Below are 14,262 nucleotides of genomic sequence, written 5' to 3'. Positions count from 1 at the left end.
ATAGGAAGTGGTTTAATTTTTTCAAGTGCTAACATAGTTTACAAAATAAAAAGTTGAATTTCTCTGTGGCCCCATGGCCTAGAGGTACCGGAACAATGATTCCCTCCCTCGGCTTTCAAAATGCCTTCCTCCCGCTTGACTTCCTCCATAAGCACATACCACACTTTTACTTAACACTTTTTAAAGCCCCATTTAAGTAACGTTTTAACTTACTGTTTTTCTTGAAATCAACTCGCTGACAAAAGATTAGTAGGTCCACGAACCTTTTCTTTGTCCTAAGCATGAATAACTTTAGAGATGCCGGTTAAGAGTTTTTTCCAATTCTCCATAAAATAAATACAGAACCATTAAAATAAGTACTTATTTATTGACTTTTTTTTTGAGAGAGAGAGAAACATCAATTTGTTGTTCCACTTACTGATGCATTTCATTCATTGGTTGTCTCCTGTATGAACCCTGACTGGGGATCGAACTCACGACCTTGGTGCACCAGGAGGATGCTCCAACCAACTAAACCACCTGGCCAGGGCCCAATACGCAACTATTTCTGAGAAGCTAAGATGCTTCCATTCCTCTGTATTCTATGTCTTTGATGTATTTTCTTTACACCCTCTCCATCAGTGTAAACGTACAGCTCTCTGGGGGTACCCTTTGGTATATCGGGGTCTATTAGTTTTTCAAAGTCCCTGAATGAAGAGACAAAGTGTGTGGCCCCAGAAAGAAATGTCTGTTGATCTTGGAAATGAGGAGGGAAGCAGGAGAGTTTCCTAAACAACACCAGGGCACCCAGGCCTGGGTGCAAGTCAGCAGGAGAGAATGGGCCAGAAGGAAGGCGGAGCAGTGGGCAGACGGTGGACTGGGAGGCGTCCCCTCACAAGGCCTAGACCTTCTGGGCTGGGGTGTCCACCGTGGAGAGCGTGAAGGACCTGGACTCCCTGCCCAGGGACTCCTCGGTCAGCACGTTTCGGATCCTGGCGGGCAGGGACTTGAGGAAGCGCGTCTGGAAGCCCTGGGCGGCCACCACGTAGATGATGGGGTTGACGCAGCAGTTGACGTAAGCGATGGAGACGCACAGGGGGTCCAGACTGATCACCTGTTTCAGGGTGTCGGTGTTCCCCTGTTGGAAGGCCATGATCATCCCCGTCACTTGGTAGGGCAGCCAGGAGACGAAGAAGCTGGCCACCACCGCCACCACCACCTTGAGCGTCTTGGGGGAGCGTGTGGCGCTGCGGCTCCACGCCCGAAGCAGAAGGAAGGTGTAACAGAGGGCCAGCGTGACGAGCGGGCCCAGGAAGCCCACGACCAGCCGGGAGGTAGCCACGGCCCTCTCTGTAAGGTTACCGTGCTCACCGTAGTCAACGCCACACGTTTCCTTGTACGGATAGTGACCCACGTGCACCTTGCGGAACAGGAAGGAGGGGATGCTCAGCAGCAGCGCCAGGCTCCAGGCCCCCAAGCAGGCCATCCAGGCCCAGCGGGCCTGTCTGTAGTTCTGGCACCAGACAGGATTGAACACCAGCAGAAAGCGGTCGACGCTGATGGTGGCCAGAAGCAAGATGCTGGTGTACATGTTGAGCAGGAGGAGAGAGGGGAGAATGTGGCAGGCAGCACTCCCAAAGAGCCAGTAGTCATCCTTGAGGATGGTCACGAACAGGATGGGCACCGCCAGGCAGGACAGCAGGTCAGCCACCGCCAGGTTGAGAAACCAGACAGCGTTGATGGTGCGCCTGGCCTCGGACCCCGTCACACAGGCCACCAGGATGTTGCCGGGCACTCCCACCAGGAAGACGACCGTGAAGATCACCAGGGCTATTATTTTGGGGAGGCTCAGCCCCCGGTTGTGGGGAGAGTGATCCACGGGCATGCTGGGGTCCAGGCTGATATTGTCATAGTCATAATTGCTATAATTGTCCTGGTGGAATCAGAGAGGCAGGGAGAGTTTGAGTCTGCAGGCAGGTGTTGGCGGGCCGTCAGAGAGCCCACCCCCCCACACACATTTCTTTGAGTCTCAGGTTTCCCGTGCCCCCCACCCCCGCCCAGGGCAATGGGGGACCGCTGAGGGGGACTGCTGGGGCCAGGGATCATACCACTTATGAAAATATAGGGAATGGCAGAAGGAAGGCTCGATTGAGTGTGGTTGGTAGGGCAATAATATGGGTGTAATAATTTATAGTTTTGATTTGTTCACCCACACTGTCCCATGGGGCGCTTGAGTGGGACACTGTTACGTTACTGAAGGACGGGTTTCTGGTTTTATGAGACACAGGGGCGTTATTTGTGCTGGACCCCTGTATTAAAACCCCTTTCACGCTGATGGGACTCCCTGCCACCCTGCCACCTCCTCCATGAAGTCCCCGGGCTTCCCCATGACTCAGCGACCAACTGAATACAGCCTAGGCCTGTTGCAGGCTGTGGCCACGCTGTGTTGTGGTGGGTCAGTACCCAGGACATGCTGCTGCTTAGGTATTTTTACCATCACCCAGAGGTTCAGACGATATAACTAGAGCTACCCCCCGCCCCATGAGCACCCCCTTCCGCTGTCTTTCACCCAGGGTGGCAGCTCTGCTCTGTGTGGGCGTGGCCACCTGGAGAAGGCAGTGGGGCCACGGTGCCCCCGCGTACTCAGGCACAAGGCGTAAGGGAGAGGGGAGAGCCGGGGCACTGAAAAACCAAGTCTGCAAGACAGATGATATCGTAATGCAATATATTTTTTAAAAGTCTTGGTGTCATTCTTTACTCTATTTTTAAAATATTTTATTGCCCTGACTGGTGTGGTTCAATGAGTTGGGCATCATCCCGAAAACGGAATGGTCGCCAGTTCGATTCCCAGTCAGGCCCCGTGCCTGGGTTGTGGGGCCGGGTCCCCGGTAGGGGGTGTGCAAGAGGCAACCAGCCGATGTTTCTCTCGCACATCAGTGTTTCTCTCCCTCTCTTTCTCCCTTCCTTCCCCTCTCTCTAAAACTGAATAAATAAAATATTTTCTATTATTTACTTTTAAAGATTTTATTTATTCATTTTTAGAGAGAGGGGAAGGGAGGGAGAAGGAGAGGCAGAGAAACATCCATTGGTTGCCTCTCATACACACCTGACTGGGGATCAAACCCACAACCCAGGCCTGTGCCTGGGAACAGAACCAGTAACCTCTTGGCTCACAGGACAATACCCACCCAACTGAGCCACACTGACCAGGACCATATTGCAATATTTTGAAGAAACAGAAACACTTATTCACAAAGATGTACATGTACCTTTATGTTCATTTACAATAGCCAAGCCATGGAAACCACCCGAGTGTCTTTCAACAGATGACTGGAGAAAGAAGATGTGGTACGTATACAATGAAATTTGACTCAGCCATCAAAAAAGATGGAGTATTGCCATTTGCAACCACAAGCATGGACCTTGAGAGTATCAGGCTAAGTGAAGTAAGTTCGACAGAAAAAGGACAAGAGCTGTATGATTTCACTTATATGTGGGATATAAAACAAAGCAACAGTGGAGCAGAGAGAATATAGTCAGTAATATTGCAATAACTATGTATGGTGCCAGGTGGGCACCAGATTTATCAGTGGCATACTTATTATAAAAATATCCAGCCCTGGCCCTGGCTGGTATAGCTCAGTGGATTGAGCACGGGCCTGTGAAGTAAAGGGTCGCTGGTTCAATTCCCAGTCAGGGCACTTGCTTGGGTTGCAGGTCAGGTCCCCAGTAGGGGACACATGAGAGGCAACCACACTTTGATATTTCTCTCCCTCTCTTTCTCCCTTCCCTTCTAAAAATGAATAAATAAAATCTTTTAAAAGATAAGGTCAAAAAATGAAATAAATGTCAATAAATAAAATCTTTTTAAAAAGGAGTATGAGGAGCTGTCCTCAGAGTGCCCCTGTGCCCTTCTCTCAGTCACGTGCTTTTCTTTTAACAATCGGGGCCCCCCATGGGACTTGCAAGCAGGGGAACAGCGAGGAGCAAAACCCCTCAACCTGTGCCCAAGGCCCCTTTTCTCTGCCTTGTCAGTGAGCCAGAGCAGCCCCGCCCAGGCTCACTCCTGTTGCTTCTCTGCTAAGCCCTTCCTTGTTTCACTGCCCCCAGCTTTAACAAACATAATGGAATATAAAAAGTTTTTTAAAAGGAAGAAAAGAAATAGGACTCAGAAATAGATCTTTTCCTTGCTGGAGGGAGGGCAGAAAGGATGAAAGGACTCGAGAAGGATGTGGGTTCAAGAACAAAGATTATGGCCCTGGCTGGTGTAGCTCAGTGGCTTGAGCGCAGGCCTGCAAACCACAGGATCGCGGTTTGATTCCCAGTCAGGGCACATGCCTGGTGGCAGGCCAGTTCCTGGCGGGGGACTCACAGGAGCCAACCATACATTGATATTTCTCTCCCTCTCTCCTTCCCTTCCTCTCTAAAGACAAATTAAAATCTTTATTTAAGAAAAAAAGAACAATGATTATGGCCCTGACTGGTGTGGCTCAGTTTCGATTTCCAGTCAGGGCACATGCCTGGGGTGCGGACCCCGGTCGGGGTGCGGACCAGGGCCGCCCAGTCGATGTTTCTCACCCTCGATTTCCACCTCACCTGTTCTCTCTCTGAAAGTAAATAAACAGAAACGTTTTTCAAGCAAAGTCAGTGTGGGGAAGTCCTTCTTTAGAGAACAATCTAGAATAATAGCTGCAGGAGGAATGATAGAATTGAGAAAATCACGGATTTGGGATAGTGATCAACGACCTCTGCTGCAAACCATCAGGTGGGAGATTGACAGCAACTTCATAATAAACAGGTCGGGCCGGTCCCCCAAACCCACGAGGCCACCGCGGCGTCTAGAGAAAAGAGAAAAGAGACAGACCTTCCGTTCCTGCTGGGATGCCGTAGAAAGGACCCGGCGTCGCCTACGAGTTCCCGGAAAACGAAACGTGAATTGAGTCAAGGCTCTAAATCTACAGCTGCCTGATGACGGGAAAAGCAGGGGAGAGAGGAACACAGCAAAGAACTGCAGGACAGTACCAACCGCACCCAATCGGACGGTGGGAAACTCTGGGGAACTCTGCAGTGCTAATGGCCCGGTTTCTCCCACAGGTCAAAAGCATTTTTTGAAAAAGGGAGGGAGCCTGGCTGGTGTAGCTCAGTGGGTTGAGCACGGGCTGCGAACCAAAGGATCACTGGTTCGATTCCCAGTTAGGACACACGCCTGGGTTGCAGGCCAGATCCTCAATGAGGGACCAGGGAGAGGCAACCACACACTGATGTTTCTCTCCCTCTCTTTCTCCTTCCCTTCTCCTCTCTCTAAATAAATGAATAAAATCTTTAAATTAAAAAATAAACAGCCCTGGCTGGTGTAGCCCAGTGGATTGAGCGCGGGCCTGCGAACCAGAGGATCGCGGTTCGATTCCCAGCCAGGGCACATGCCTGCAGGCCAGTTCCCAGCAGGGGACATATGAAAGGCAACCATACATTGATATTTCTCTCCCTCTCTCCTTCCTCTCTGAAGATAAATAAATAAATTTAAAAAAAAAAAAACAGAAAGGGAAGCATCAAGGATTAAAAGAGATTTAGGGAGCATATCAACCAAAGGCAACATGCAGACCTTGTTTGGATCCTGAGTGGAAAAATCGACTGGAAAACAAGACGATTCGATTTGGAGACAACCTGGGAGATTTAAAAGCAGACTGGGCATTTGAGGACAGTAAGGAATTGGTGCTACTTTTATTAAGGGTGATACGGTATTGTGCTTCTGGGTTTTTTGTTTGTTTGTTTGTTTGTTTTTTAAGGACGGCAAAAGCCTTTTCAGGGGGAGATACATAGCAGGTGGAACAGGAGACTTGGCTTTGCTTTAAAACCCTCCAGCCCTGGAAAGAGGGAGGGAAAGAGGAAGGAAGAAGGGAGGCGTGGGTGGGCGGGGGTAGGAAGGAGGAGGGGGAGGGAGGGAGGGAGGCAGTGAGGAAGGAAACGATGACTAAAAGGACAGATTGTTGACAGCTGCTGAAGCTGGGTGATAAGTACCCTCGGGGTTCAGAATATCATTTTCTCTACTTTTGTATGTTTGACATTTTCCTATGAAAGGAGGGGCAGAGAGGTCCTGAACACTTCCTCCCAGGCAGAGCTGCCGGGAACTGTCCCGCCCCCAAGAGGAAAAAGGTGCTGAGGTGGCAGATGGGCTGGAGAAAGCCTTATAGGCAAATCTCTGTCCCAGAGGCAGGGACCGAAATGATCCAAAGAAGCAGCAGCCAGTATTTAGTGAGCACCTACTATGTGCCAGGCATGCAATCCTGACCGTGACCCTAAAAGTACGTTTTATTAATATGCCCATTTCATTGATGGGGAAACAGGCACCAGAACGTGCCTGTTCTGAGTCACGTAGATGGGAATTTAAACCCGTGTGGGGTGGGATGCAAACCCTGGCAGGCTTTCCCTGCCCATCTCCAAGGGGGGCTGTGGGTCAGGTAAGGACCCCTCGGGGTGAGCTCTGTGGTCCTTGAAGCTAGCCCATCTCTGAGGGCCACTTTGTCATGAACCCAAGGAAAGGAGACAGAGAAAGAGAAATCGCTGTTAGAGAAATATTCAGAGTTGAAGGTTTAGGGCACCTGAATGTGTGGGCTGAGGCCGGTAACCACTGAAACAGCCGCCTCACCGAAGAAAGACGTTCAGGCACCTCGCAGAGTGCCTGGCACACAGGAAGGCCCGAGAAGTGGCAGCCAGTGCTATTATTATCGATCAATATTATGATTACCGAAGAACAGATCTCTCTCCAAACCACTTTTTAAATTTCTGGTCCCTTTTTGTTACTGTGAAGTTGGCCAGGCTGATGGTCACAGGGGCTCGCCAGTACAGCCACACCAGTGTTGAAATTCGTCGAGGGAGAAGGCCAGTGCTGGCTGATCAGTAGATGACCCGAATGTGGTATATCTGCGTGGTGGAATATTATTCAGGCGTGAAAAAGGAATGGCACACTGATACAAGATACAGTGTGGCTAAGGCTCAGAAACCTTTGCTGAGTGAAGAAGCCAGACACAAAAGGCCCCGTATTGTAGGACTTTGTGAATAGGAAACATCCAGAAAGGCAAATCTATAGAGACCAGGGGCCGGGTTAGGGATTGCCCGGGGCGGGAGGAGGGAGGAACGGGGACTGACTGCCAGACGGGTACAGGGTCTCTTTTGAGGGGGCCGAAAATGCGCTGGAACTAGCCAGAGGTGACGAACGCACCCCATCGTGAGTCTCCTAAGCGCCACTGACGTGTACACCGACAATGGTGAATTGCGTATTCCGTGCATGTTGTCCGACTCAAAAATATGCCAGCGTCACCAAGACAAGGAAGGGCTGAAGGACCATCCCCGATGGACGGGGACCACTGAGCTGGGACCAGGCGGCACCCTGGACTGCAGCCTGGGGCCGGAGAAATGAATTCCCTCTGAAGGAAGTTATTCGGACCATCGGGCCCCTACGGTGGAGGTGGGAAGCATGCATCATGGGATGTTAACTTTCCGGAGGCACCCCGTCTTCCCATTTCCTACCCTGGGACCCTCCCCCCTCCAGGTGCTCCTGTTCCAGCATGAAAGGGTTAATGCCACTCCCCCCAGCAGGGGACCCCCTGCTGGAGACAGGGGGCTGTGCAGGTTGTTACGTATATTACGTCGAGGTCAGCACAGATGTGATTCAGCAGGCTAACGTTTCGCCATCCTTGAGGGCAGGATGCGTCAGAGCCCAAACCCGGAACCTCCCTGCGCACCCACCTTCGTCCTCCCCACCCTCAGCAGCTGAGGAAGCTCACTCAGCTCTTTCCTCTCGCTGGAGGCAGAGAGAAGATGCTGATTCAAAGCCACTCTGTGGTTTCCACTCAGGACCTTGCTGTTGGCTCACAGACTCTGGCCATTACAGCATCGTTAGAGCTGGGGCATAACAGAAGTGCTCAGCAACAGGGGACTGACTCAATGAATGATGACCCATCCGGGCAATGGAGTACCAGGCAACGACCAAAAAGAACAGGGAAGTTCACTCACTGATAAGAGCTTCAAGCCAGGGGTGGCAGACTCCTGACATCAGCCTCGCGGGTGCCTTCAGAGGGCCGAATGTAACTTTAGGACTGTATCCGTGTAACTACTCCTCAACTAGGGCCAAGGAGCTCGGAGCTGCCCCCTCGGGAGACTCGAGAGCTGGATAAAACAAGGTGGAGAGCAGATTCAGCCCTCGGGCCTTGCGTTTGCCACTTTGTGGGCCAGGTGAAACAGGACAATGAAGGGACAGCATGTAAATCTACCAACCAAAGAGAAAACTCTCTTCCTCTCTCTGCCCCTTTCTCCATCCCCCCGCCTTCTACCATTCTGTCTGTGTGTCTGTGCCATCTAGCTCCGGAGGCAGACGGGGGACACCTGTGACTGTGGTTCCCCCCCATCCCCCCCCCCCCGGGAAGGGGCAGGAGGGGCCGAGGGCAGGCTTCTGGAAAGAGCTTTTCGTCGTATATGCTTTACTGGTTTTGTGTGTGCACTGCCCATTCCAAAACACAGATGTGATATTACATAGAATCTATGAAAGGACCCATGGTTCAGCCCTGACCTATAGCTCAGTTGGTTAGAGCGTTGCCTCACTATACCAAGGTTGCGGGTTCGATCCCCGGTCAGCGCTCATACAAGAATCAACCAATGACTGCATATATGGGTGGAACATCAAACTGATGGTTCTCTTTCCTCTCACAGAAAGAAAAGGCGGGGGGCAGGATTCATGGTTCTACAATTCTAGGAGTCTCAGAATATTTCTTCATCGCACAAAGGAGAAACTACCCCCGGGCCTTGTGACGAGAACTGGGCATGTGCAATAGAGAGGCGGGTGCTGGGGAAATAAAACCACAGCGCAGCTGACGGGAATGCCCCCCCCCGGACACGCGCCCTCCACGAGGGTCGCCTCCTCTGTGTGGCTGTGGCGTGCGTGAAACGTGGCCCACGTATCTGAGGAGCTGAACTTTTGATTTTGTCATTTTAATGAAGTTTCAGTGGCTGCCTGTGGCCTGGGACCCCCGTGCCAGTCCCTGAAGGGCGGCTTCTAGAACATCCCTAAGTGCCGGGCAGTGTTTTAAGCAATTTCCGAGTGTTAGTTCATTAATGGACTAAGTACAGTATTTATGTCACAATGACCAGGAGGGCAGGTCCTACTCCCGTTCCCATGTCCCCAGGTCTAGATCAGTGCCCTTGTCTGTCGCGTGGAGGAAAGGCCCCAGAACGGGAGCTGGGGAGAAGAGGAGGCGAGGTGAGGGACTGTGGCGGCTTGCACCAGGGTGGCGGCAGTGAGGCGACGTGAACGGCTGGGAGGACAGGCGAAGGAGGAGACATGACACGACTCACGAGGGTACCAGTCCTAGTCACTAAGCTCTGTCCCAAGCCCATTTTGGGTACTATCTCATCGAATCCACGGAACAGCCCTCGGAGAGTTGTCGCCATGGCAACACCCATTTCACAGGTGAGAAAACTGAGGCCACAGGGAGCTTAAGAGACCTTTCCAAGTCCTCCCAGTTGGCAGGTGGCAGAGAAGTTCTGAGAGTCGAACTCCAGCACCCTCTCTGAGCAGCTACTGGGCCTCAAGGGGAGGGGAAGGGGAGGCACGTGTTGAAGGCAAGAAGCCATGAGGTCAGAGAGGAGGGAGGGACCACAGGACAAACCAAAAAATGAAAGAAGGTCAGCAAGGTTGAAGGGTGACGAAGATGAGGTTGGAAGAGCCACAGGTGCCAGGTTAAAGAATATGTGTTTTACTCCGGGGTAATGGGGAGCCACGGATGGTCTTTGAGCTGCAGAGGGACTCCGTTAGCGGTCAGTTCTCAAAGATTTCCTCTGGCTGCTGTGAGTAGGTGAGACTAGAGGCTGGAGCGCCAGAGAGGAGGCTGGAGCAGAGATCCAGGCCTACTGAATGAAGACAGGGTAGGGGACAGCTGAAAAGAGAAAGAGAAGCAGGAAGACTTCAGAGCACAGAGAAAAGCAGGACTTTGACTGCTTCCTTGAGCACCAGTGGGCTGTTACTGGAAAGATCCACCGTGACCTGGTGTCTACAGTTAACTTGGGGAGCAAAGACAAGGAGCCTGAAGCTCTGGGGAGGGCAGGGAGAATGACTTCACTGCACACCCTCTGGTATTGGGATTATTTTACAGAAAGAAAAGGAAGTCACGCCCTGGCAAGGTGGCTTAATTGGTTGGAAAGTCATCCTATACATCAGAATGTTGCAGGTTCAATCCCCGATCAGATATTACTCTCTGACCTCTCTCTCCCTCTCTCTCTCCCTCTCTCAGCAATCAATAAATGTGCCCTTGGGTGATGATTTTTTTTTAAAGAAAAAGTTGAAGCTAATGGTGGGCCCTCGAAGCATCTGAAACATGGGATGAGGGGGATGGAGCAACCCCAGACCCCTCCCTGGCCCAGCCAGGGTGGCCTCCCATTTCCGCTTTCTCCCCCATGAAGCAAGACCAGACTGCTTAGCAACGGGAGGTGCTAAATCACAGGCCTGCCTCACCTGGACCCAGGCCTCCAGGTGCATGGGCGCAGGGGTCTCCCTCGTGTAGCCCGGGCGTGGTGTCCCTCTGACATTCACAGAGTCCACGGGACAGCCTGGTTCTGCCGCCCACCACGGAAGGACCCGGGCTGTTACGTAGGAGAAAGTCTCACTGTCCGGGCAGTTCTTGCTAAATGCTATTCTTGCTAAATGCTAAAATACAGCACAGTGTTTTGCAGACTGGCTGCAAACAAGATGAGGTTGGCAGAAGCCCAATCTGCTAAGTGTAGCCAACTGCAAAGACGAAATCAACGTGTAATTGACCAAACAGTCAATTGCAGGAACCATATGGCTAAGCCTCCCATCCAGGAGGCAAAGCTGGGGCTATGAATCCCCCATGCCCTCTACTTGTTCCAAGTCAGTAAAACCAACCACGTCCCATTCTGGATCAGAGCACCTCAAGGGGCAAACCCCTTGAGTACAGAAGCAGGGCTGTCTCTACTCCTGCCTCAGTGTCCCTGTCTCTACAATTCAGAGCACCCAAACGTCCAGGGCCAAATTGGCTCTTCCCAGCCTCCCTACCTTTGCTCCCTCCACTCCCACCGCCTGGGAGGCCTTTTCTGGACCCTCCACTGGAGAAAGAAAGTCCCCTTACCAGACCCAAAGCACAAATTTTCAGCCTTGGGGAGCTTTGGGCTCCTTTGACAAACACCTGATCATACCCTGACAATCTTACTCCTTAGCACGTCCCAGCCCAGGAGTGGGAGAGTCTGGGCCGAGGGTGAGGAATGCAGGGAGGAGAGGGAAGTCAGGGTGAGCTGGGTGGGAGTGTGTGGGGGGCAGGAGCCACAAAGGAGAGAGCAAGCGTTCTGGTACCCACTCCCCTTCTAGACTCACCATATTCAGGTCTCCTGAGTCCTCTGCGCTCTGAGCTGGGCAAAGATTCTCCTGCCAGAGGGCTGTGGTTTTTAAAACCCCAGCGGGAGGGTGCAGATAGGCTGGGAGGAAATGACCCGTCTCTCTCCCCTAAGTTGCTCATTGGTCTGCACACTGGACACTCTGGCTGGGCTCCTTCTGCGGGGCAAAGAAGGGGGTCAGAGGAGGGAGGTCAGAGCTCAGAAAACTGAGGAAGTTCCCTCCTGCCCCAGGAGGGAGGAAGCCAAATGGATGTGTCACCTGCGAGAAGACAAGACTTTGATTCTTGCCTTCTTGAAGGAGAGATTTCACTCAGGAGACAAAGCACAGTTAAGCAAGCAAGAATGTATCGGCTGCAACAAAATATACTCAGAGGGAAGGTTTATTAAAGCAGCGAAACAGGGGAGGGCTTAGCGTAGAAGAAACGAGAGTCGAGCCCAGGCCAGGCTGCCTTAGCTCACTGGAGAGTCAGAGAAAAGAGGGTCTTGGCGACGGATGCAGGGGGCGAGCTCAGGAGGAGCTGCTGCCACCCACTGCTCCCCTGTTGCTAGTCTCCTGGGGTCCCTTAGAGTTTAGGAGATGCTGCCTGTGGGGGAAGGGGCGGAAGGGGAAGGCGTGGGTGTGCTCCTGGGAGCAAGGGAGCGTGCAGACTGGGTCCTTTGTCCCGGGAGTTTTGATTTCTCTCTTGCAGGCAGGGAATTTCAGGGGAAGTCTTGGGGGGAGCATCTCAATGGACTATTCATCAGCCGTCCAAGGGTGTGCTTGCCGGGTTGTGGTCTCCACTGATTGGTCAGCGCTGGGGCAGAAGGTCATTAATCAAAGCAGCTGGTCCCCAGGCGGCCATGGTTTTGACTGTCTGGTTTTGGTGCTTCTCTGGGCCTGGAGCTGAAACCCAGCAAAGGCCTCGATGTCATGCTTAGGGAAGAAAGGTCGGGGGATTAAACCGCTTGACCAGCGATATGCCAGGTGAGGAGAGGTTACCCTGCAGGCCGAGGTCCTCGTTTTCCCGGTTTGGCCCATTGCTAGGGATCTGGGGCTCTCCACCCTGCTGGTCTTCTGCACCTGGGCCTACGCCCTTGCTCTGCTCACGCCTGTCTAACTGCCTGTCCTGACCTAGATGTGGCCCCTCTCTGGGCCTTGGTTTCCCCATTTGAGACCCTCTCTGTCACCTTCTAGGGCCCCTGAGCAGAGAAGCTCAAGGGCCCAACTGGCTTAAATTCCCCTGGGGGGCTGGGAGGTAGGGAGGGTCAGCCCGAGCCTTCCAACCAGGCCGCTTGGACCCCCAAAAGGCAAAGCGCGTGTGCAGAGGTGGCCCAGTGCTTGGGCCCTGTTAGGCGTCCTCCACGGAGCTTTGAGGTTGGCACACGCACACGCAGGCGCCAGGCCAGGACCCTCCTTTCCAGCCTTGTTCTGGGTTCTCTCGAAAGTGTGCTAGAGCCTGGGCCGAGCCCCAATGAGCGTTCTATCTCAGCTGCCACACGCACCTCCACTACCCACAGTGCGGAGGTGGCAGCCCGACATCCCACAGTCAGCAGGACCATGGGCCTGCTGCAGGCTCCGGAAAACCTCTTCCCGCCTCTTCCAGCCTCCGGGTGATGGTCAGCGTCCCACAGCTGGCTGCCGCCCCTCCAGTCTCTGCCTCTGTGATCCCATCTCCTCCTTTCCTGCTGTGTGTCTCCAATTTCCCTCTGCCCCCTCTCACATAAGCACCCTTGTGATTCCGTTTAGGACCACCCCTGGATAATTCAGGATAATGTCCCATTTTGAGGTCCTTAACTTATCAGTAAAGTCTCTGTGCCATAGAACTTCACGCCACAGGCTCCAGGAATCAGGGTGTGGAACCGGTGGGAAGTTCTCTTCAGCCCAGCACAGTGAGCACGGCCACGATGACAAAGACAGGCACAGGCTCCCCTTTCCCACGCTCTTCTGCCCTCAGCCACCTACCACCCACATTTTTCCTCCACAGACAGTATTTCTCTACAGCCACCTCCCATCTGTAAAGATCTATGCTTTCTTTTCATTGCAAAGGTAACCCATGCACCTTGCAAACGTTTAAACAATCCAGAAACGTACTCCCTCCACCAAAAAATGTTTTAAAAAGCAGTTTGGAGGATATTCATCAAGATTTTTTAAAATGTGGTGTTTGTGGATTGAGGGCCAGCCTGAGCACCGAAGGGTTGCCGGTTCGATTCCCAGTCAGGGCACAACCCAGTTGTGGGCCAGGCCCCCAGTAGGGGGTGCTTGAGAGGCAACCACACATTGATATTTCCCTCTCCTCTCCTTCCCTTCTTCCCTCTAAAAAAAATAAATAATGTATTTTAAAAGTAAGAGAATAAATAAAATAAAGCAAATAAAACGTGGTGTTTGTGTTTGGGAATGAACAGGTGGGCACACGATGGTCAGCAAAGCTTAGTTCCACTAAGCTTTGAGAAACGTAACTCACGGGGGTGGAAGAAGACAGAGAGGGATTTGTTGTAAGGAATTGGATCACGAAATTGTGGAGATTGGGAGAAGGAAACTAATACAGGTGGTCTAAATGTATATATCCACATATCTACGTATCTACTGGCATTTTCTCCTGAACCATCTGAGAGTACATTGATGAAAACGTCATGCACCCCTTGCCCTAAATTCTTCAGTGTGTATTTTTTAAAGATTTTATTTATTTATTTTTAGAGAGAGGGGAAGGGAGGGAGAAAGAGAGAGAGAAACATCAATGTGTGAGAGATACAGTGATTGGTTGCCTCTCACACACCCCCAACTGGGGACCTGGCCCACAACCCAGGCAGGAGCCCCAACCAGGAACCCAACAGGCGACCCTCCAGTTCGCAGGTGGGCACTCAATCCACTGAGTCACACCAGCCAGAGCATCACATTACATCTGT

At 52.2% G+C, this 14,262-nt stretch overlaps 1 protein-coding gene across 1 annotated transcript; it reads right to left on the bottom strand.

The window, feature by feature from the left end:
* Positions 1 to 474: 474 nt before the first annotated feature.
* Positions 475 to 11,479, bottom strand: C5AR1 (complement C5a receptor 1). Its single transcript, XM_037059456.1, has 2 exons — positions 11,360 to 11,479; positions 475 to 1,912 (listed from the first exon to the last, which is right to left on the bottom strand). Exons 1-2 carry the CDS (start codon positions 11,360 to 11,362, stop codon positions 881 to 883), a joined length of 1,035 nt encoding a protein of 344 aa, XP_036915351.1. The 5' UTR covers positions 11,363 to 11,479; the 3' UTR covers positions 475 to 880.
* Between the last annotated feature and the right edge of the window lie 2,783 nt (positions 11,480 to 14,262).

Source organism: Sturnira hondurensis, unplaced genomic scaffold, assembly GCF_014824575.4.
Source record: "Sturnira hondurensis isolate 20B ecotype Veracruz unplaced genomic scaffold, ASM1482457v3 Scaffold0001020, whole genome shotgun sequence".
Taxonomy (NCBI): Eukaryota; Metazoa; Chordata; class Mammalia; order Chiroptera; family Phyllostomidae; genus Sturnira; species Sturnira hondurensis.
Note: the sequence above shows the minus strand (reverse complement) of the source record. Positions and strands in the feature narration are given on the sequence as shown.